Genomic DNA, 24,602 nt, shown 5'->3' on the forward strand with positions numbered 1-24,602 from the left:
CAGTAGAGGATGTCCCTTCCTCATTAAGAAAATGTGCGAAGTATGGGAAGAACTCCAAAGTTTTGTTGAAAAAACTTGCCCAGATACAGCTGTAGCAGGCCACTGCATTGACCTTTAAATGACAATGTGATGTCTTACTACAGACAAGCGTTAAAATGTAGGGAAAAACAAGTGTCTTTAGACAGATTCTTAGTAAGACAAACAAGCAGTGAGCCACAAGCAGGTCCTAGTGGTATGCAGGCAAAACATGCCAGAGAGTATCCCAGAAACGTCATCACTGCCTGATGTTATAATGGAAGGGGACTCCCCTTCCAAACAGTAACACTTCTCCTCCTCCCCCCTCATCACCATCTTGCATACTCCATCAAGATTCCTCCATAAAGATAAGATAAACATAGGTATTGTATTGTAGTTAGAGAAAATATTGTATTCAGTATAAAATGTATTTGTAAGTTAGTATTTTGGAGGCTGGGGAATGGATTAATTCAATTCCCCTTATTTCTTACGGGAAAATCGCTTCGACCTACGATACGCCTCTGGGAACGGATTACCATCGTAAATCGAGGCCCCACTGTACATAATAAGAGGTGCCATGATACAAGAATGCAATCTAAAAAGTATTTAAAAAAAACTAATGCGAGATCTTAAGGTCGGATCATGTTTGGAAATTGTGTGGGTGAATAACAATTTAAATATATTATTTAGCAGTGTTGCACCACACAACAACCACCACTTGGATTTCACCAAGGGAGATGCCTCGTGCTTTTGTTACTGTTTGTGTGTTGAACATATACGATAGCTCTATTATGTGAATATTGGGCTATTTAAATTTCATTTCTAGGGTTCATTGTGCATTGTAGGTATCCTCACTTAGCACAGATGTATTGCATGAATTTGTGTCTTATATAAAAACAACTTTTCTCCTTCTCTTTGTACAATATAATTTAAAGAGATGCAGTATATACTGTTTATTTAAATTCCTTGTTAGAACGAGCAATATCGTTCGTAATTTTAATGAACTCTGTTCTCCGCTTTCTTCCCATCCCTAAACCGTGCAGTAAAATAATTTTACAAATTATTTGTTATGATGAGAACCTGACGTGTGAGCAATGTATGGGGGTGTTCCCTGGCTTAGGAAGCATCTAATAGCACTCTAAACAGGGCCATTTCTGTTCTATCAACACTACATTTATATATATATATATATATATATATATATATATATATATATATATATCTATATCTATATATATATATATATATATATATCTATATCTATATATATATATATATCTATATATCTATATATATATATATATATATATATATCTATATCTATATATATAGATATATATAGATATATATAGATATATATAGATATATATAGATATATATAGATATATATAGATATATATAGATATATATATATATATATATATATATATATATATATATATATCTAATCTATATATCTATATATATCTATATATATCTATATATATCTATATATATCTATATATATCTATATATCTATATATATATATATATATATATATATATATATATATATATATATATATATATATATATATCTAAATATATCTAAATATATATCTATATATCTATATATCTATATATGTATATATGTATATATGTATATATGTATATATGTATATATGTATATATCTATATATCTATATATCTATATATCTATATATCTATATATCTATATATATATATATATATATATATATATATATATATATATATATATATATATATATATATATATATATATATATATATATATATATATAAATAATGAATGACTGTTCTTACAACTCGTGACTAAAATCAACAGGACATGGCAATAATCTGGAAGTGGCAATATTCTCTGCTCCCTATGCAAAATAATTGCTTCATGGCTTCAAATATATTGCAATACAGGTTCACTAAATAAACCAGAAAAATGTCATACTAAAGAGATGTAGTGTAATGTTGTATATGGGTATTCAACAACGGCCCAGAGGTTCCTCCATATTCAAAATTGGAATATCATCTAGGTGTGAGTGTGGTGTGGGTTGTGCAAGAGTGGATTTTGGTCAAGCTGCTGAAATTGCATCGACTGGCTCGCTCTTCCTGTATACCTTTACATTAATGCTATAGCCCCTAAAGTAACTTTTGGTATTCGTCACTATACAAATAATGCTCAATGTTCACCATTCCCACATTGCATCATCAACACAACCTTACTGAAATGATAATGTCATAAACACTTCTTCACTGGGTACACTTAGGTACACTTAGGTAATAACAGGGCCCACTCAGAAATATCCCTTCAAAAAATAAAATAAAAAAATAGCCGTTCGTAAAAAATATTATACTGTTGGGTATTTACTATGTAGTTTTAAAAGAATATAAAATGAAGACTGCAGCTCTAAAGTGGAATGAGTATGTAGTAGAAGTAAAGTGAACAAGTAGGTATTATGACATAAATACTAGCGACATACAGATTTGAAAGCAGGCACCTTCTACATTCTTAAACCTTTGTGTGGTTTAAACCATTACTCTGTGTGGTAATCTGATGATAAATAAAAAATGAGTAATGGTTTATTGTGGTGCAGTGTATTGCTTGAATTTAAATCTAATGTTGTTGTCTATTGAATAGGAATCTTGTTTTTTAAATAAACTTTTCTTTAGATAAAACTCAAGATTAGGGTACCTTACCTTGAGGTTACCTTGAGGTGCTTCCGGGGCTTAGCGTCCCTGCGGCCCGGTCGTCGACCAGGCCTCCTGGTTGCTGGACTGATCAACCAGGCTGTTGGATGCGGCTGCTCGCAGCCTGACGTATGAGTCACAGCCTGGTTGATCAGGTACCCTTTGGAGGTGCTTATCCAGTTCTCTCTTGAACACTGTGAGGGGATTGCCAGTTATGCCCCTTATATGTAGCGGAAGCGAGTTGAACAGTCTCGGGCCTCTGATGTTGATAGAGTTCTCTCTGAGTACCTGTTGCACCTCCGCTTTTCAAGGCTTTTCAAGGGTAGGCTTTATTTGTACTGTAAAATATATTTTGACAATGGCATGTAGCTAAATTTAAGCATTTCATAATCCCTAGCCCCATTGTATCTTTAAACAACGTTTATTTTCTTCCTGGTTTTCCCTAACATCGTTGACAGTGTTTTGTGTTCTTTTTAATTTAAATTTACTTTCAATTAGATACAAACACCTACATGGCAAGACACTGACTCACCCCTTCACTAATCGTAAGCTGCCTATACTACAAGATGAATTTGTCGAGATGGAATTTGGTACAGGTGCAGTCAAGATTACCCCAGCTCATGATCCTAATGATTATGAAGTGGGGAAGAGACATGAACTTCCCTTCCTCAATATATTTACGGATGATGGCTACATCGTAGAAGGATATGGACAGTTTACAGTAAGTCGGCCGGAGCTGGTCTGGTAGATCTTTTTTTTCTAGAGGCTGATCTCTTGACCATCACAAGAATTTAAATTGACTCGTGCATCTGTCTTAACTGCATGAAATTTATTGTGAAGTATGATGGTATATAAAAGAATACTGCTACATAGTGTTGAAGATTTATATTATTGCAATCATGGCTGTATTGAAATATAAATATTTCTGCTTTTAGGGACTGAAACGCTTTGAGGCAAGGAAGGCCGTGTTAGAAGCACTAAAGGAGAAAGGGTTGTATGTAGAAACAAAAGACAACCCTATGGTGGTCCCAATTTGTTCCCGATCAAAAGACATTATTGAGCCCATGATCAAGCCACAGTGGTAAGTCTAGAATATGTGCTATATTTATTTTCATGTTATATTATGTATATTTCAGTTAACTCCACTAACCTGATCTGAATGCAGGAATTGTTTTAAAATGCCAGTGGTATGTAGTTAAATATGCAATTTGGTTATTTATCTGTAAAATCAACATCCAATAACTATAACTTGTAAGTATTGATGCAAGACCAGCTGTTGACTTCTCAAGTCTGAATGAAAACAGATAACTTAAATTGGTCAAGTAGGAGGGGTGCAACACAGTCAACTCATGACCTTCAGATGACAATAGGCGTGATATTTGCAGTACGTGAATTAGTATATTAATGGTAAGATTTATTGGAGTAGGTGGTGTACCCTCGATGTTAACTGCTGCACTGAGCAGAGCACCTTGTGGCTCTAGATCGAGGGTGTGCAGAGCACCATGTGGCTTTTTTAGGTACAGTATAGGGAGTGATTCAAAGTTCCTGCAGGTACATGGGGCTCACATCCTGTGTCTCAGGACTCGTGTAAACAGACACCATTTAAAAAAAAAGAATCGTGGGTAACTGTTACGGAAAAGTGGATGAATAGAGCAGTGGCTATTCTGGCTGGTGGAATGCCAATAACATTAATTAAAAAAAAATAAAGCAAAGTAAATAAAACTGCTTCTGCTTCTAAATCTCTCTATCGTGTGAAAATTGTAGGATAAAATCCAAAGAATGGAAAAACTCAAATATTTATTATACCAAATAATGACTTGAACATTAAAACAAATCCTTTTTTATACTTGGCTGGAACAGTGCAAAAGGAATGTAAACATGTGACAGAAATTGCCAGCTGGCAGTCTCAAACGAGCAGTAAGCTTGTTGACTGTTACAGCTCGTCAACACTGCTTGTTGCACCACAGGGGTAAGTAATGGCACTGGTCTAGGGGTAAATCGGCAATAATCCCTGTCTCTATTGTACAACCAGTGTCCCATCAGTTCATCTCAAACTAACTAATTCTTACAGGGTATAAGAATACACAGGCATATAACCATGGGTATAATGTAAATTAGATATAAATAAAGAAATATTATCACTCGGGTATAACAGTTAATCAGATGGGCTTCTAAAATATTTTAATACTAGCAGTTACCCGGCCACGCGTTGCTGTCGCTCAGCATGTGCATTGCTGAGCCACAGCAATCTTCCTTGTCCCCCAGTCCTCAACCACCATTCCCCCCCCCCCCCCCCCCCCTCACCCGTCTCCTCGGCCTCCCAATTATTCCCCACTCCACCGTCCCCTCGTCCTTCCCCACCATTACCCCCTCCCTTGACCCCTTGTCCTCCCCACCATCTCTCACTTCTGTCCCCTCATCATCTCCTCAATTCCCCACTCCCTCGTCCGATGCCTTCCCAAATGGTCTGATGTTCCCATCAGAAAATTGGGAACATAAAGTGATCTGATGTTCCCATCACTGAAATATAAGAAAAAGTTAAAAAATGAAATGAAAATGTGAAAAAAATAAAAAAAATAAACTATACTCCCGAAATGAACGGTATGGTAAACAACACAGCTCAATTCCAACGCAATTAACACAATAATTAAATCAAAATGAAAATAAATCAAAGTCTATGAAAATTCAATTTATCAATGCAATCAGAAACATTGAAATGGAATTGTAACATATTTAGTATAGCATGTGTGTTGCTCTTACATGCAACAGATGGGGCTGTTTTTCAAGGAAAAACAGTTTTACCTGTCACAGGTGTGGCATCTATCCTTATACTTACAAAATGAACGGTATGGTAAACAACACAGCTCAATTTCAACACAATGTCACAAAATAATTCAATAAAAAATAAAATAAATCGAAATCTATAAAAATAAAATTTATCAATACAATCGGAAACATTGAAATGGAATTTGTGACATATTTAGTGTAGCATGCATGTTGCTATTATGTGCAACAGATTGTGCTGTTTTACAAAAACGCATGTTTTTGCGCCATACTTTGTGAACGTTCCTGGGCCAATTCGAGCCTGTGTTGCTTTGGGTCGGCAATTGCAGCTTGTTGTCTCGACTATGGGTTGAGGAGTGTGCAGCAACTGCGTCCCGGGTAAGTCCCTTTGGTTTTTCTCTGTGGGTGGGTAGCTCCAGGGAGCCGAAGAGGCTCTCCCCAGAAAACCAGCGTTGAATGTAATGTAATGCCATTTTCTGACCCGGAGGCTACCCGGCATCCCTTCTTTCCCCGGTCGTTTTTGTTGTTGTTGTCCAGCCTCCGAACTGAGGTGTGGATGGCCGGCGTTGGGGGTCTGGGGCAACCCCTTCCCCCACCCAGGGAAGGGAGGGAGTTGCGCATACAGCGGCGTGGTGGCGTGTGACATCATGCTCGTTTCTGTTTGGGGAGTTCTATCCACTTTTTCTGCTTTTTTGTAGCAATTTTCAACCGAATGGAGGTTTGTTTTGGGACGCTTACCTTTCTGGGTGCCTGACCCGATCGATGGCAGACATAGAATGCTTCCAACCACAAGGTGGTTTCTATAGGCCATTGCTTCCCATGCCTCTCTGAGGGGGCCAGGTTCTGGCTCATGGTCCCCGGTAGGCCCACAGAACTCCATACACGTGACTGATGCCAAATTCTGACATTAGCATATCAGCCTAGTAAGCTCCGGGGAGCCTCCGGGTCTTTCCCAGAAAATGGCGTTTCATTACATTCAACGCTGGTTTTTTTTACATTACATCATTCATTTTGGTATCAAAATGTTTCACAATAGAATTCTCTAAAGGGATATATGCACATAGCATAAAAAAGCCCGGCGTGCCACCCGCAGCAAACCCGAAAGCAGCAGAGTTTTACACGTGAGCGAGCACCCATCCACAACACTAAAATGTGTTTACTCTGTTAAGATTTCTCACCTCTGTTGTCATGCTATGTCATTCATTCTGGCATCAAATTTTTCACCATATAATGGCGCACGTTTTAAAACTAGTCCCATAATGATCAGATAAAAAATGGAATTTTAACAAATATCTTAAATTTGACGCCACATGCGTCCACAGGGACGCCGCATGCGTCCACAGGGACGCCGCATGCGTCCACAGGGACGCCGCATGCGTCCACAGGGACGCCGCATGCGTCCACAGGGACGCCGCATGCGTCCACAGGGACGCCGCATGCGTCCCTGCCAGATATCTGCAGAGTTATTTATTGAGGTCAACTCTGTCCCCGGAGGACGAATGGGTTAAGTGTTGAATAGAATTTTTTAATTTTTAATGTTTCAGTTGCTGACAGATCTTTGATTTTTACAGGTACGTTAAATGCTCAGATATGGCAGCTAAAGCTGTTGAGGCAGTCAAATCAGGTGAACTGGAAATAATTCCCAAAATTCATGAAAAAACATGGTATCATTGGATGGACGAAATGCGTGATTGGTGCATTTCCCGGCAGCTTTGGTGGGGTCACCAAATTCCTGCATATTTTGTGACGATTAAAGATCAGAGTCTTCCACCTGGACAAGTTAGTAATTTTTTTTATAATACTGTACTTTTAACTTTTAAATACTTGTTATTTAATGGTATTTAATGTTTAATAAACATTTCCATTACTTTTGGCTAGCTGTGAGAATGTGTGCTAGTAAGCATTTGCAAAATTTAAAAAAAATTCGTCAGCTTGATCTGTTGTTTCCTGTGACCCAAAGGTTAATTGTTGAATTTTTGTATATTTTAATGATAGGACTAATTTTAATTTTAATCTTACTTTTCAAAAGCATAATGTAACTTTTGCAGTTACAATGTTAATAAGTTAATATTACAGGACTGGTCATAAGAGCTGCTAGGTTTCTATCAGTACCATTAGCATGTGTTTTTGGGTAATAGGTATTTTCCAGCGTTTTCCAAGTTCTAGTTTCATTATTGTCTTTTTCATTATCCCTTAAACTGTGCAAAGCATCATGTGATGCTTTGAGTAACTGTCGACAAATTGCGCACGACCTCATATGATGTTTGGAAGTATCACGCAAGATTTAAAAGGCCTGCGGCTACACAGGGTACACATCAGCTTCCTCATGGCTCTTATAAAGAGATGCCATTTAAAAAAAAAATCATGGGCAACATTTTCGTGTGTGAGGGCCTTAGCCTTAGTTGCTCACTCATTACTGGCACATGCAGCATGAGCTCACAGCACTGCTGTTCAGCTTGTGACCACAGCATCGCCTGAAAATGTCAAAAGTATATGTAACTGCTATTATTTAGCAACAATAGTATTACTGAAGACCCCCTGACTGTGATACAAATGACCAGGATTCTGATAATAGCAGGCTTGTTGTGATAATTTGCGCTGTGCGTAGTATTGTGGGAGAAGTAATGCTAAGGGAGGGAGGGAGGGCTGTAGCATCGTGTGCCGAATCTGTGTGGCTACCTGTTATTGCCTGCACTCAACATACCACCTTAGTGGTTCGCTATGGTGAACTCAAATGTAGATACTTATATATATAACGTGTATATATAGCGTAATAACAGCAAAAGGAGTGTTGGGAAAAGCCATTTTGGTGAGGGCGGTGGCATCATCTGCATGACTTGTCATGCTGTGTAAGGGTGGCCACTATGCTCTTTGGGCACTATACCAACTTAGTTGAACAGTTATGGTGCACAAAACATGTAGATACTTATATATAATATGTGTGTGTGTATATAGTGAAATAACAGCACAAACAGTGTACCTGAAGGAGGAATGTTCGTGCATCTGGCTTTGAACCAGTGACGGAGAGAGGGAGGGAGAATTGGCTGCGTGGCCACCTGTTAATGTCTGCACTCAACATATCAGCTTAGTGGTACGCTGTGGTGAACAAAACATGCAGAAGCTTAAATGTAACCTGTGTATATAGTGTAATAACAGCAAAACTATTTCTATTGTTTTATGAACATCATATAATTGAATCACCAATATGATCACAATACTTTTGAATATAGTGATGATTCACACATTTTAATATATAAATATATCACACTACACACTTGAATAATATTACTGCAAAAAAATTTGAAAAAATCAGAGACATTGAAATAATTAGGTAATAAAATGTTGACCAAACCACACACTAGAAAATGAAGAGATGACGATGTTTCGGTACGTCCTGGACCATTATCAAGTCCATTATTGACAATTGACTTGAAAATGGTCCAGGATGAACCGAAACGTCGTCATCTCTTCATTTTCTTGCATGTGGTTTTGGTCAACATTTTTCAGCCACGTTATTGTGACTCTTCATCTGCTAGGTAATAATATCTTTGTGCAACTACTGCCTGACAGCTCGGGTGGAGCTGACCGCCTTCGGCGCTTGCTCTTTCAGCGCCTCTCTTTAAGTGGGGAGCCCCGTCTGCTCCCTGGAGCTATTCAGGCTGATATGTAACGCTTAGCTTTCTGGCATCAAAGTGCATGGAGTTCTTGCCTATGGCGGACCACAAGTCAAAATCTGGCCCCGTCAGAGAGGCACGAAGAGCAATGGCCTATAGAACCCCCTTCCCCCCAACCATCTCTTTCCTGTAATATCTCTGTTGCTCGATCATAGAAACTGAGTAAATTCGACACAGGATCTTCCAGCCTCTATACTACACATTGTTGTGTATCTTAGTATGTACATGTTGGTTATGCTTGTATTGGTGCTAGGTATTGTATTGGAACTGAACTGTGTGCATGTTCAGTTCCCTGAGATTGGACAGCCCCAGTCTTCAGTTATATTACTGAGTTCTTTCATCTCCTTGTCTGTCACGTCCAGATTCTGTGTTGCAATGTCTGTTGGTGGATGTAGCTTTCCAATCACCCATTCCTGCCCCTTCAGTTCCTTTTTGTTAGGACTGGGGGAGCTAGGATTATGGTCCTAGCTATGACCTTTTCTTTGTGTTCCTTTCCGGACGGTGCCTTTTTTATGTAGTGCAGTACACGTCCTGGGTAGTTCTCATCTATTACTCAGCGACACGTGTTTTATTCGGCCCTTTTGGAGCTGGTGTCGCGGTGTCGTTGTTTTTTGCTTCGTGTGTCGGCTCGTGGTGCTCGCTTCCTTGTTGATCTGTGCCTGGGCCCTGGCTCTTGGGTTTTCGTTGCCATTTTGTCCTTGCTGTTTGCGGAGTCTGCGGTTCGGCTCCTCGGCAAGCGGCGGCTTCATTGTCGTACGTTATCAGACTTGTTGGTCGTTTAGGGGGTCCAGGGGGGGGGGTTCTTCCCGAATGGAGTGTGTCTGCTCGCCTGGGTTGGTTCTTTCCCGGGTTTGGGTTCCTAGTTTCCTGGCGGACGTTTCTTCTGGTTCCTTGCCAGCCTTGGTTTTGGGCGCTGCTAGCTCAGTGTCTGAACCCAGGGGGTTTTCCCATGGCTCCGCCTCTTTCAACTGATTGGTCCAGCTCAAAGCGGGACTGGTTCGGTCGTCTCCTCGAGTCTTCAAGCCTGGTAATTTTCACTTGAGTTTCTCACCATCTGTTTGGTGATTAGATGGTTTCGTTAAGGGCGGCTGACAGCTGGGTGGACAGCGCTTCGGATTCGTAGTCATGAGGTTCCGGGTTTGATTCCCGGTGGAGGCGGAGACAAATGGGCAAAATGTTTCTCTCACCCTGATGCCCCTGTTACCTAGCAGTAAATAGGTACCTGGGATTTAGACAGCTGCTATGGGCTGCTTCCTGGTGGTGGAGGCCTGGTCGAGGATCGGCCCGCGGGGACACTAATCCCCGAAATCATCTCAAGATATGGTGTCCCACCTGCGTGCTTCGTCTCGGCGGTGGTATGGGGTTTTCTGGCGGTCCTTCCTTTTTTTTGTCTCTTTGTTGGTATCCTGCGATGTTTGATGACGTAGTCTTATTCTTCTCTCATGGGGATTTGGGACCGTCATCTTGACACATACTGTCGCCTTGTCTCATGCGGCACTGTCAGAGCCGCTATAGCGTGCTGTCGGTTTTGGTATTCATTCTGCACTGTTTCGCGAGCTGTCTCTGGCTTTGTTCGCCTCCAGTCTGCTTATGAATTGCCTGAGCCGTAATGGTCTTGGACAGGGTGCTCTCTTTCTCTTCCCTTCGGTTCCAGTTTGTTTGTTACAGCTGTCTGTTCTTTTCTGGCGAGATTGGGACGACTGTTTTCCAGAGGGGTTCCTGAGGTTTGTTGCTGCTTGTTAGGCTGGACAGGGGTGCTTCTTGTGTCCGGGTGTAGCTCTCAATCTTTGCCTACATGCCACGGCCTCTGTGACCCGAGATGTGCTTTGGACTAACCCGGATTCCCTTCGTCTCTGTTTCACAGTTTGGGTCTCCTCGGTCATCCGCGGGGTCATTTGGTGTTACTAGTTGTCTTGCTTTCAGGTTCAGGCATGTAGTTTCTGCCTCCCAGGTTTCTCTTTTTTTTTTTTTCTTTGGTAGTTAGCTCCGGGGACCCAGTGGGGCTCCCCCCAGAAAACCAGTGTTGAATGTAATGAAATGCCATTTTCTGGGTGAGACTCGGAGGCTCCCTGGCTACCCTCCCTTCCTCCCCCCCCCCTTTTTTTTTTTTTTATGTCCAGCCTCAGAGCTGAGGTTTTGGATAGCCAGTGCAAGGGATCTGGGGCTCTCCCCTTCACCTCTCGGGAAGGGGGAAGCTGCGCAGACAGTGGCGCGGCGGCATGATGTCATGTTTGTTTGCTTGTTTTTGTTTGGAGAGTTCTATCCACTAGTTCGACTTTTAGTAGCAATTTCTTAACCAGGATAGGGGGTTTGTTTTGGGATTCTTATCTTTCTGGGTGCCTGACCCGGACAATGGCAAACATAGAATGCTTCCAACCACATTGGGGTTTCTATAGGCCATTGCTCCTCATGCCTCTCTGAGGGGGCTAGGTTCTGGCTCGTGGCCCCTGGTAGGCCTATGAACTCCTTTCACACCGATTCTAAAGTCTAATATTAGCAATATGAACCTGGATAGCTCTGGGGATCCTCTGGGTCTCACCCAGAAAGTGGTATTTCATTACATTTGATGCTGGTTTTTTGGTATTCATAGCAATGTAATGCAGAATTACTGTATCTAGTTTTAAATATGAGCTAAAACATAAATTGCATGTTTATCAAGACCAAAGTAAACAGTTGCACTTTCCCTTACATGTAAACATATATGTACCTATGCTTTCTGTATTGTACCTAGTTTTTATGGACGTATAATATTGACTTGGAACGTAATCGACCAAAATATTTAAATTAAGATAGGGCTTTATATTGATTTAATTTTCGAATACTTCTCTGTCTAGAATGACGAATACTGGGTGAGCGGTCGGACAGAAGAGGAAGCACGGCAGAAGGCAGCAGCCAAATTCAATGTTTCACCAGAAAATATAAAGTTAAACCAAGACCCAGATGTTTTGGATACTTGGTTCAGTTCTGGACTTTTCCCATTTTCTGTTATGGGATGGCCTAAACAGGTTAGTCCCTAAACATTTTTGTTGTGAAAAATATATTGAAGGAAAACAACTACAGTACAGTATTTAAATTAATCTAAAATAAAATTTAGATTAAATAAAGATAATTAGGATACAGTATACTGTGTATATTTTATGATATTACTGTACCAGTATTTGATTTACTTTAGAATCTTTAACGTAATGCATTTAGTTTTATCATCGTGCTTTACAAAACCATTGATACAAAAGTTCGTAAAACTAGTCTTTGATTAATGATTAAGTCTCCAGTAGATTATTAATACAGTAGTTAATAATATTATTAAGTGTTTAGTCATTTTTCAGGAATGCTTGCAAGATTTTATAATGATATAAGTTGGAAAAGTAGGATGAAAAAAATGTAAATAAAGCAATATAGACAAAAAATGGATAGAGATAATTAGGTGAGAAAATGTACCAAACCAAGTATGTAATAATCCCTTCTGAATGTGGACAAAGAAAATTTTACATTGTTGAATTCTGTAAAAGAGAGAAATAAAGTGGCTCTTTAGTACTCTGTGTGAGGACTCGAGTGAATGAATGAATATACTACATTAATTATATCTTTGACTGTTTCTCCCCTTCTTTCAGACTAAAGACCTAGAGATGTTTTACCCTAATACTCTACTGGAAACAGGTCATGACATCCTCTTTTTCTGGGTTGCTCGAATGGTTTTCTTTGGACAGAAACTTTTGGGTAAATTACCTTTCAAGTAAGTACAATTTTACTGAACATGTATTATATCTATTACAACATACTGTACTTAACTGGTCTAAGATCAACAGTGCCAGCAGTGTGGTCATATTTAGCCAAATATACTTAAAGGAATGCCTGCTGCTCATGTATACAAACAAACAACTGATTTAAATGCATATTTGTTTATAGTTGTGTGTTAGCACATGTAAGAAAGGGGGAACAGGAAGATCATAGGTATTTAGAAATATTTTTCACTCGGTAACCTATATCTGAGAATCTAAAGGCCGTCGACATATTGAGATACTTACATATAAATACTGTACTATAACTGATGACCCTAATAATAAATTAAGCTTACTATGTCATACAGGAAATTAATAAATTTTAGGAAAAATGTTAATTGGAAGGTGTTTAAACCAATTATGATATAAAAAAAAAATGTTAACAGTATTGTTTCTGCATCTTGGATAAAAGTTGATACTTTAATCTATAAGCTTGTATGTTGCTCAATATAAATTTTGTAAACAGGCAGGTATACCTTCATGCCATGGTTCGAGATGCACATGGTCGCAAGATGAGCAAGTCCCTTGGCAATGTCATCGATCCAATGGATGTTATACACGGAATTACCCTGGAGGTATGGTTTGGTACTTTTTAAGACACTAGTATTCTATAGGGTGGAATATTGTTACACACTAACAGTCCCATAGAGAGCTGAAGAAATTACTGACCTAGATAGCATGCAGATCCTTTACTGCTAGAATCTATTCAATAAAACGTTTAAATTAATTGGACGGTTCAAATTTTTTAATGTGTATTCTCTAGATAGCAAGTGGCAGAGATGTATAGTACTTTAAACTTGGAAAATAATAGGACTGTTTCCAAATCTGCACATAGAAATAACCCCACATCAGATGAGAAGGCATGGCAGAATGTGCAAAGTAGCCCCATTGAAGAGGAGCCATTATTTTTTTCTTTTAAAAAAAAAATCAAAGGCCCCCAGAGAGCAGGTCGGCCGAGCGGACAGCACGCTGGACTTGTGACCCTGTGGTCCCGGGTTCGATCCCGGGCGCCGGCGAGAAACAATGGGCAGAGTTTCTTTCACCCTATGCCCCTGTTACCTAGCAGTAAAATAGGTACCTGGGTGTTAGTCAGCTGGCACTGGCTGCTTCCTGGGGGTGGAGGCCTGGTCGAGGACCGGGCCGCGGGGAGGTTATCTTGAGGTAATCTTGAGATGATTTCGGGGCTTTTTAGTGTCCCCGTGGCCCGGTCCTCGACCAGGCCTCCACCCCCAGGAAGCAGCCCGTGACAGCTGACTAACACCCAGGTACCTCTTTTACTGCTAGGTAACAGGGACATAGGGTGAAAGAAACTCTGCCCATTGTTTCTCGCCGGCGCCTTTGATCAAACCCAGGACCACAGGATCAAGAGTCCAGCGTGCTGTCCGCTCGGCCGACCGGCTCCCCCGAGCGGACAGCATCGAAATAAAGCCCCGAAATCATCTCAAGATAACCCAAGACTTGAGCACTCGTGTACAGAGACTGGGCCAAGGGAACGTTCGTCCTCGAAATTATTGACATGCATAACTTTGTAATTGGAGACTTCAGTTCTTTTATGATTTGAACAAAATATTGTAAATTATCTGGACTGTCGTAGGATTAGCAACTCGGGACTTTAGCTAATAGTGAAAACAATTTAGCTTAATTTAATTAATTGGTATTTGTAAAATTTACATATGAACTTCCTTCTTCAGGAGCTTAATAAACAGCTGGATGAAAACAGTAATTTGGATCCCCTTGAAATATCAAAAGCCAAGGAAGGTCAGAAACGTGATTACCCTCAAGGAATTCCAGAATGTGGCACTGATGCACTTCGATTTGCACTGTGTGCCTACACTTCCCAGGGTAAATATCTTGAGTTTTGTCTTGGGCATAGGAGGTGGTTGTGACATGCTTCTAAATTAATACCCACTTTCATGTTTTGTTTATTTTAGAGTTCAGGTATATTTATTCATCATTATTGCCGTTTTTTGGTTACTTTCTGTATTTGAGGATATCACAGAAAACAAATACTAGCATACTAATAAACATGTATAGCAGTATTTTCTGGGTTGAGCCACGGAGGCTCCCTGAAGCTAACGGACTGATATCCGCCATATTAGTCTAGAGCACGAGTTACTGGACTTATTATGCCTACTGGGAACCACGAGCCAGAACCTGGTTCCCTCAGAAAGGCAAAGGGAGGAATGGCTTATGAATACTGCACTTTTGTGAGAGTATAGTCATGTCTGCCGTCGACTGGGGTATCATCCAGAAATGTTGGTGAACCATTAAAATCCCCAACTGATAAAAATATTTCAACTTAAGATCGAACGGAGGCTAAGAACTCCCTCCACGAGAAAACAAACAAGCAAATGTCCACTCAACCAGCAAGCCTGCTCATTATCATCCCCTCTCCCCCCTGGAGGGGGAGAGGGAGAGGGAAGAGGCCCTGCCCAGGAGGCCCGATTTTTTAGTACAGTTCTGGCTCAACCCAGAAAATGGCATTTCATTACATTCAACACTGGGTTTTTTTCTATAATGTTGGTAAAACTTTTGTATAGGAGTTGTCTTTAAAAACAAATTGCCATTTATCTCTTGCCAAATATATCCTGTGTGCTACTATCCATACCTTGTTGACAAGTTGATGCTGCTACTATCCATACCTTGTTGACAAGTTGATGCTGCTACTATCCATACCTTGTTGACAAGGTGTTGCTGCTACTATCCATACCTTGTTGACAAGGTGTTGCTGCTACTATCCATACCTTGTTGACAAGGTGTTGCTGCTACTATCCATACCTTGTTGACAAGGTGTTACTGCTACTATCCATACCTTGTTGACAAGGTGTTGCTGCTACTATCCATACCTTGTTGACAAGGTGTTGCTGCTACTATCCATACCTTGTTGACAAGGTGTTGCTGCTACTATCCATACCTTGTTGACAAGGTGTTACTGCTACTATCCATACCTTGTTGACAAGGTGTTGCTGCTACTATCCATACCTTGTTGACAAGGTGTTGCTGCTACTATCCATACCTTGTTGACAAGGTGTTGCTGCTGGTTCTATTCATTCCTTGTTAGTGTACTGTTCATGTATTCTCATTCAGCTTGATCTTCTATGCCTTTCCTCCTTCCTTTATATTCACATTTTTATATTTTCTGCACTGCTCTTGTTATCCATCTTCACCTGGTCTCAACACCATAGCCCAAACACCGTGATCATTGAGGCGTATCAGTGGTATTGGCCAAATTTCAACAAATTCTTCTGTACTGTATTATTTTATTTTCATATTTTCCCCACATACAACTTCACCATTGAGAAGCACAAGGCCATACGTGTCACTAGTAGAAATAAAAGAACATTCTGTTGTTTTGTACTAGAAGATTATGTTTTGTACTAGCTCTAAAATTGCTGGTTGAAAACATTTGTAAATAAAGACACAAGTGTTATCCCACCAATAAATATATAGCTTAAAATGTTATTTTTCAGGACGTGATATTAACCTTGATGTTCTTCGTGTGAATGGATACAGAAACTTTTGCAACAAACTCTGGAATGCAACAAAATTTGCCATGATGAATATTGGCAAAAATTTCAAGCCGTATGAATCACTGAAAGAGCTGCAGGAAATGGTTAGTGTTCTTGTAGTTCAACTATATTTTCTGAGCTAAAGGGGCTGAGTTGCTTTCTTGAACCAGTGGCCAATTTAGGTTTACAGAGACATATTCTGCCTGTTGAACTCTAATGATTTGTTTACCCAGCAGGAGCAGTAATAATTCAGATAGGGTAGTCTCGCAGTAAAGGGAGACAGTGATGAGTCCAACTTGGGCTACAACCAAGAGATAATCTGGTATAACATGAAAGAATGAACTTCACTCAATAAACTCACTCCAGAGTATAATTTAAATTCATCATCATCAATTATTGCTATTGTATCAACAGAGCATTAGTCATTTTCCTGACTTATGAAGTGGCAGCAGCGCTCCAAAAAGGATGCCAGTAGACTTATTGTTTGGTGGTCCCCATTTTCTGGTTTGATTGCATTAGCTAATATTGTAAGTTTTAATTATGCTATTTCTTTAGACTGTGTAGGGCTTCCCCAGGCTTTGGTGTTCACTTTGTGTGACAGCTTGTTTTCATCCTATGGTACAGTGATCTTCGCTTGCGCCTTTGTTTCAGGATTTCATCCCTAGTACTGTTTTATTGAAGATACTCGGGTAACACATCTCCTGAAGCAAAGCACCGTTTTATTAATGATCATGGTGAACTGAGATCTAGCTCTTTACCCAACCCTTAATCTATTGATTTGGTGGTGCTTATGAACTAGTGGTCACTCATTATTATTATTATTATTATTATTATCCACAGGCTGAGCTTGCTTGTCTGTTGGGTTTAAAGTTGTGGTTATAACACTGCTCTTGTATGGGTTTCCTCTTGTAGTTTGGCCTCGCTTGCTTCTGGATCCTTCTTGTTTTGAGTTCGGTTTCTATGCTAATTCCTGTATGTGGTACCAAATACGTTATTTACTAATTACATGGTAATACTGTACTTTGTTTTTGGAGATATCAGCAAGACACTATTCGGATTTTGTTAGTTCTTTCATGATTAGCCTATGGTGCCAGCCTTTTTTGGGATATCTGCAAACCTTTTGGAGAGCTCTAGCTGGCAATGCAACGTGACAATTTATCACATTGTTGCTGAGTGTGTCTTATCAGTTATGTTTCCTGCAGCCTCCTCTTTTTTTTTATTATTATTTTCTACCACAGACGTGGCCACACATTTACAATGCTAACCAACATATATAAAAAAAAAAAAAAAAAAAAGCCTCCTCTTGTGTCGATTGTTACTTAGCTACTCTGCACCCACATTCACAGAATGTGAGACATGGGATGGGGGAGGAGATCCATGACCCCTGTTTGTTCTCATGTTCCGACTTCATTTTTTTTGTTCCAATGTTCCCCATTGTTGGCCTTTTTTGAAAATGGCCACCGGGTCCGTGGTTCACCAAGTAGTATCAGACCAGTCTTGAGTTATCTGCTGGACTTCAGGGATTTGCTTCAGTTTTGGGTCAGACCAACTTCAGATTGCATTAGAGCTTAGCCCAGAATACTTTCCAGGCCTGGGTGGTCCTTTGAGAGCACTAAATTGGTTCTTAACCCCTTTAACACTTATCGCGCGCTGTTTGTCCACGCCGCAGAAATGACGTCATGCGCCATTCATTACGGGCAAATTTCCCGGAAAGGTCGTGCTAGGGCTTGGGGTTCTTTTTGTCAGGGTATGCCTTTGGTGCCAGATTCAGGGCTGGCGCAGCCGGTTCCAGCTGTTGGTGGTCGGCGTAGAGATCGCCCTGTTCGCCGCTTGGGTTCTCGCAAGGTGCGTCGGCCCTTTCGCGGTTCGTCCCATTGACGGGGTGATGAGAGGGGGGGCTGGGGCTCGCCCGGTTTGCTTGCGCCTGGTCCCACGATTCGTGGGCTTTTTGGGTCGTTTCGTACAGCCTGTGGTGGCATTGTTTGGCTCCTACTCCCTCGGGGGGTGGGGGGTTCGGGGCTCGCAGGGCAGACCTCTTCCCCTGCTCTCTGTCAGGTCATCTCGGAGTGGGTTCACTTGGGCGTGGTTGAAACCATTGCGTCCCTCAGGTAGGTTTCCCGCTCGTTTCCGGTCCCGAAACGGGACTACACGGACCTCCGGTTCATTCTGGACTTGTCCCGTCTGAACCCGTGGGTTTCTTGCCCCTCGTTCAGGATTTCTACTGTCCCAGGACCGTCTTCTCTTGGAGCCAAGACGGAGACAAGGAAGCACTGCTTCCTTTACACATCCTTTTTTTAGGCAGCTGGCGTGGTAAGGTCTGGGGCTCCCCCCTCCCACTCTCGGGGCGGGGAGGGCTGCGCGGATGATCGGTGTGGCAGTAAAGTGTGATGTTTGCTTGCTTCCTTGGTACTGTAGGGAGTTTCTCCCCCTCTGATCGGTTTTTTGTTTTAGTTTTTTACCATGTGGGGTTTGTTTTGTTATGCCTACCTTTCTGGGTGCCTAACCCCGGTCGATGGCAGATAAGGAAACCCCAGCCACAAGGATGTTTTCCAGGGCCATTGCTCCCTGAAACCTCTCTGAAGGGGCCAGGTTCTGGCGCTGGTCCCTGGTAGGTCTGAACTCCTTGGCTAATGTCCCGGTCTAATATAACATACATTAGCCCAAGGGAGCCGGTCGGCCGAGCGGACAGCATGCTGGACTTGTGATTCTGTGGTCCTGGGTTCGATCCCAGGCGCCAGCGAGAAGCAATGGGCAGAGTTTCTTTCACCCTATGCCCCTGTTACCTAGCAGTAAAATAGGTACCTGGGTGTTAGTCAGCTGTCACGGGCTGCTTCCTGGGGGTGGAGGCCTGGTCGAGGACTGGGCCGTGGGGACACTAAAAAGCCCCGAAATCATCTCAAGATAACCTCAAGAAGCCCAATAAGCTCCAGGGAGCCTCCGGGGCTCACCCAGAAAATGGCGTTTCATTACATTTAACGCTGGTTTTTTGCGTGTTTTGACTTCCAGCCTCGGAACTGAAGATATGGGTTGTCGGCACGAGGGGTCTGGGGCTTCCCCTTCGCCCTTCCGGGGAGGAGGGAGCTATGCAGACAGCGGCGCGGCAATTGGTAATGTCATGCTTGTTTGCTTGTTTTTCTTTGGGGAGTCAGTCTGCTCATTTGACTTTCAGTAGTACTGTAGTTTCAACCAGAATAGGGGTGTGTTTTGGGATGCTTACCTTTCTGGGTGCCTGACCCAGTTGATGGCAGACACAGAATGCTCCAAATCACATGTGCTATTCTATAGGCCATTGCTCCTCGTGCCTCTCTGAGGGGGCCAGGTTCTGGCTCGTGGTCCCCAGTAAGCCTATGAACTCCATTCACACGGATGCCAAAGTCTAATGATATACATATCAGTTTGGATAGCTCTGGGGTGCCTCCGGATCTCACCTAGAAAATGGCGTTTCATTACATTCAACGCTGGTTTTTAACTCGTCTGTAGTGAGACATCACATTGTCTTACTCCGAATGATCTCTTGTTTTTCCTCTATCATCATCCTCTCAACTATTTTTTTTTAGGTTGAACTTTACCACTGACTTTCTTGGTACCCATGATTTGATATATAATAAGAACTTTTTTGTTCAGATACCAAAAAAGCGACAAACTCGAGCACCGAGTTTAGAATTAATAACGGGTATTGGAAAACAGAAGTTACACTGTATATGTAACTGCTATTATTTAGCGATGATAGTTTTACAGAAGAGCCTGACTGAGATAAAAGATTGTATAATGTTTAGATATCAGTGAACACAATGCTGTTTAAGATGTTCACAGCACTAGCCACAGCACACTGCCACTGTTTGGTTTATCTTAGAATCTTGAAACGACTTCTCGTGTTCCTTTACAAAATAAACTTGTGGAAAATTATTTATTTACAGGATTTAGTGACCAGGATTCTGATAATAGCAGCATTGTTGTGAGAATTAGTGATGTGCGTACTATGATGGGAGGAGGAATCTTGGTGAGGGGAGGAGGGAGGGAGCTCGGGGAGCTCGCACAGTCAGCCACACAGTCGGCCGAGTGTATGACAGCCAGTATTATTGTCTGGACTCCCTGTACCAGCTTAATGGTTCGCTTTGGGTGAACACAAATGTAGATGCTTATATGTATATAACATATGTATATAGTGTAATAACAGGAAAAACAGTATGGTGGGAGGAGGAACGTTGGTGAGGTAGCGTCGTCTGCTGGCTGATGTGTTCGTGGCCGCTACGTTATTTCGATGCACCATACCAGCTTAGTGGTTTATTTCTACAAGTGTAATTACCTAAGTGTAGTTTTATGGTGTACAAAATATGCAGACACTTGTATATAACATGTGTATATAGTGTAAAACAGCAAAAATATTATATTTTATGAACATAATAATTGAATCACTAATATGCACACCGTACTTTTGAATATAGCATTTAATTATATAAATACAGTATATCACACTACACACTGTTGAATAATATTACTGCAAAAAAACTGAAAAAAAAATCAGACATTGAGATAATTAGGTAATATCTCAGACTCCTAGGGTCCGGCCTGACACCCAAGAGTTGCCCCGAGAGACCGGCCTCGGGCGCGTACTTTCTTAGTGCCTGAATCTTGCCAGACTAACTCGTCCTATTGCAGCCAAAATATGTCACTACAGTATCGATTTATTATTATTTTTCCTGTGATCAGGGAACACATTTTAAGTCTTAGATAAATTATTATATTTTTTTTTTTCTGGGGGGGAGCCCTGTTGGCTCCCCGGAGCTATCCAGACTGATATAGCTAATGTCAGACTTTGGCATCAGTCATGTATATGGAGTTCTTTAGGCCTACCGGGGACCACGAGCCAGAACCTGGGCCCCTCAGTTGGCATGAGGAGCAATGGCCTATAGAAACCCCCGTGTGATTGGAAGCATTTTATGTCTGCCATTGACTGGGTCAGGCACCCAGAAAGGTTAGCATCCCAAAACAAACACCTATTCTGGCTAAGAAATTGTTAGCTGCCCCGGCTTTTCTTGTGAGGCAGGGGCTTTGGGTCCTGCCATGGAGGTTCCCGGGGCAGGGAAATGGCTCAGGCTACCCATGCTTGGGCAGCCTGAGAAACAAGTGAGGGTTCTGGCTCCTCTGAGCCTATTTTGGTGGCAGTCAAGTTAATGAGCGATTCCTCTACCAGAAGTAGAACAATAAATCAGTTGTCACTAGGGGTTTATAGTCTAAATTTGTTAATGCTGATAGTTTGTTTTTTGGTTGTGGCTCAAGTTACTCATCACTCTCCCTCTTCTAGCTATGTGACAAGACCATTAATAATGTTATTGGTTATGGTGGGCAAATGTTATTAGAGCCTGGTTGGTGGAATCTTTAGACCCTTATAGACCACTGGCTCAAGAGAGCAACCAACGGACTCACTCAGGAAGGAGCATTTCTTGTCACTTGATCCCAATTATTTGTCTAATACAATTTGATTCTTTCTGACTCTGGCTCAGACACAGTAGCTGTTTGTATTGAAAAGCTGACTAGGAAATATATTACCAGAGTCATTATTATATGATTATATTATAATTAATATCCTTAAAACTGTTTAGTTTTGGCAAGTTAAAATTTGTTATTAACATAGACATTCATATTTTGCCATTTGCAAATCAAAGTATCTCTTTAATTATAATATCATCGCTGAACATTGTCATGATGATTTATGTTTTTATTGTAGATATTTTATAACTGAAAGCATTACTCACTAGGTGAAAACTTCAAGACAGACGAGCAAGGTTCAGTGCAACACACCTCCCTCTTCTTCCAATAACAATAAAAATAATAAATATAATTTTGGCAGTTTATCAGAGTTAAACAAAACCTTAGAACACTTCAGTTATATAGAAGGTTTTACACCCACTCAAGCTGATGTTTGTATCATTAAAACAATTGAAGATGGGTTGTCACTTTCACAATATCCCCACCTCCTGCGCTGGTATTGCCACATGGCCAGCTACTCCCAGAGAGATAGATACTCATTTCCCGAGCCCAGTAATAGGCCTTTGGCTCCAACCTCTGGGCATAGGGAGGTAAGGCATAACAATTCATTTATATACTGCAATCATTTAACTGCTTGGTTATGTGTCTTTAATTTTGGCAACACTGTACTAGTATGTGTGCTAAGTTTTGCTGTATGTGCCTGAGAGAGATTTAAAGAAATAATTTTTTATGGAGTATTATTATTATTATTTTTACCGGATCCCATTTCCTTCTTCTGTGATCAGCCTGGAGAATGTTATATATAAAAGAAAAGTTCACTCGTTCATTTATTCTATCACTTGTGTATTATCACAAATGTTAAAAAAGCACATTACAGTCCACAGCAGCACACCATCATTTCATTAAATGTGGTTTACATTGCTACTCGTTAATTTTTATATGCAACTAAAATGCGTTCACTCCTTCCAGACTGCTTCCACTCGCACATGCCCTGTACCATATCTCGTGCACTGTTCACACTTTCAACTCTCTCTCAAGCTAATCATATGTGTTTCTCCTTGTACATTTTAATTTGCTTGAATGCATGCTCTTTGCCAATATGCCATCATCCATTTGATTAATATTCTTAACCATCTTAGTACCTTTTCATTTACCTTTGGATATATTTTCCTTGTACTGCACTTTTCAGATTATCCATTTCTATTGCTGTTGTAATTTTCACATTTGTAATACACCATTCTTTTGCAACTGTACATGAGAGTAGTTACTATAATTCATTCATGCCACCCTATGGCTTCATCTTTGTTTTTCTAGCACAGGCTTTCATTGCACCATCAACTTCTCATCCCTGACTTGCCCTACTCTTGACTACGACTGCACAGATTCATCTTATGTCAATCATGCACCCTAGCAAAGCTCTTTAACCACTGTGATGTGCCAAGTTTATTGTGAAGTTCCCCCTGTGCGCATGAAATCAAGCAAATCCAAAAAAAAAAAATTCTTATTAAAATGATGAATTCCCTTCCCTGAACATGTCTATGTAAAAATAAATGTCACATTCCACTTACTTTGGCCATGAGAACGTGGACAAGGTGGGCTGTGACGTCATCAGGGGCTGGTCGCCCGTGAGTGAAGCTCCCAGACACAGTTGCGCGGGCCATTCAAGCACCGCTTGTTGCCACAATTATATTTTCAATTATTTGTTCTATGCATTTCCAATGTGGTTTTATTTTTTTTTTATCTTATATGATGCATATTTGTGTCCTTTACAATATGTATACAGTAGAACATTCATAATGTTCCATGGCACTGTGATACATGTCAGTAATGTGTCCACAATAAATGTTTAGTCACAATGTTACTTGTTAAAAATTCACTAAACTTACAATATGTACAGTTTCACACACTATTTACACAGTAACACACTGTATTACACACTCAGTACTTTGGAAGTGAGTAATAATCAATGAAGTAGTCCATGGTGCACAGCGCAACTTCGCTCTCGTTGCACCAGGTACAGATTGATTTACGCTTCCTGTTTCTTCGTTCTGTGTGCTTGAAAATAACGCACTCACGTACACCCTTGGCTTTAGTACTTGTAGGTGGGATGTAGCCAAGCTTGTAAAGCATAAGGTAATATTGATAAGATTATAGGAAAAGATCAATTTGTAAGGTAGTTTTGAAAAGATCGCTTTGTAAGGTGCCACACAGGAAGAGATTCAGCCACCCTCGAAGAGTGTCCGTCAATCTGGAAGAGATTCAGCTATTCTTGAAAATATCTATGGAAAACACCACCATGGAAGCTACTAACACTGTTCATCTATGCTACTTGTAACAGATGCATCATTACTGAATGCAGAAAAGGATTCATCTATGTATCATCTATATAAATTGGAGATGGCAAGGGTGGCACTCAGAGCTACAACTAGATACGCTCGCTGTATCCTCCTCATAGGTGCTGTATCGCTTGCATCTGACCATTGTTAGGTCCTTATTGTGCCTAGCTTCACCAATATCACGACCCCTAAGTTCTTCAAACAATAAGGTTTGAATTTCACCGACAGCGCGCGATCTTTCAACACTGCGTCGGACAGGTGTTTGGGAGCCAGAGGTGCGTGCGCCACCCTTGGTTGCTCACTCAGTACTAA

General features: G+C 40.8%; 1 protein-coding gene across 2 annotated transcripts in view; it reads left to right on the forward strand.

Moving 5' to 3' along the window:
• Positions 1 to 24,602, forward strand: part of ValRS (Valyl-tRNA synthetase) — a 59,816-nt gene that overhangs the window by 17,496 nt on the left and 17,718 nt on the right. Inside the window, exons 7-15 of one of the 2 annotated variants that reach the window (XM_045751426.2) lie at positions 3,217 to 3,439; positions 3,654 to 3,799; positions 7,074 to 7,281; positions 12,011 to 12,181; positions 12,788 to 12,909; positions 13,422 to 13,530; positions 14,647 to 14,797; positions 16,426 to 16,568; positions 22,224 to 22,544. In XM_045751426.2, the coding sequence (XP_045607382.1) occupies positions 3,217 to 3,439; positions 3,654 to 3,799; positions 7,074 to 7,281; positions 12,011 to 12,181; positions 12,788 to 12,909; positions 13,422 to 13,530; positions 14,647 to 14,797; positions 16,426 to 16,568; positions 22,224 to 22,544 (1,594 nt within the window). The remainder of the gene's footprint in view (positions 1 to 3,216; positions 3,440 to 3,653; positions 3,800 to 7,073; positions 7,282 to 12,010; positions 12,182 to 12,787; positions 12,910 to 13,421; positions 13,531 to 14,646; positions 14,798 to 16,425; positions 16,569 to 22,223; positions 22,545 to 24,602) is intronic. The other variant, XM_045751427.2, reaches the window with a different exon arrangement.

Source organism: Procambarus clarkii, chromosome 23, assembly GCF_040958095.1.
Source record: "Procambarus clarkii isolate CNS0578487 chromosome 23, FALCON_Pclarkii_2.0, whole genome shotgun sequence".
Classification (NCBI taxonomy): Eukaryota; Metazoa; Arthropoda; class Malacostraca; order Decapoda; family Cambaridae; genus Procambarus; species Procambarus clarkii.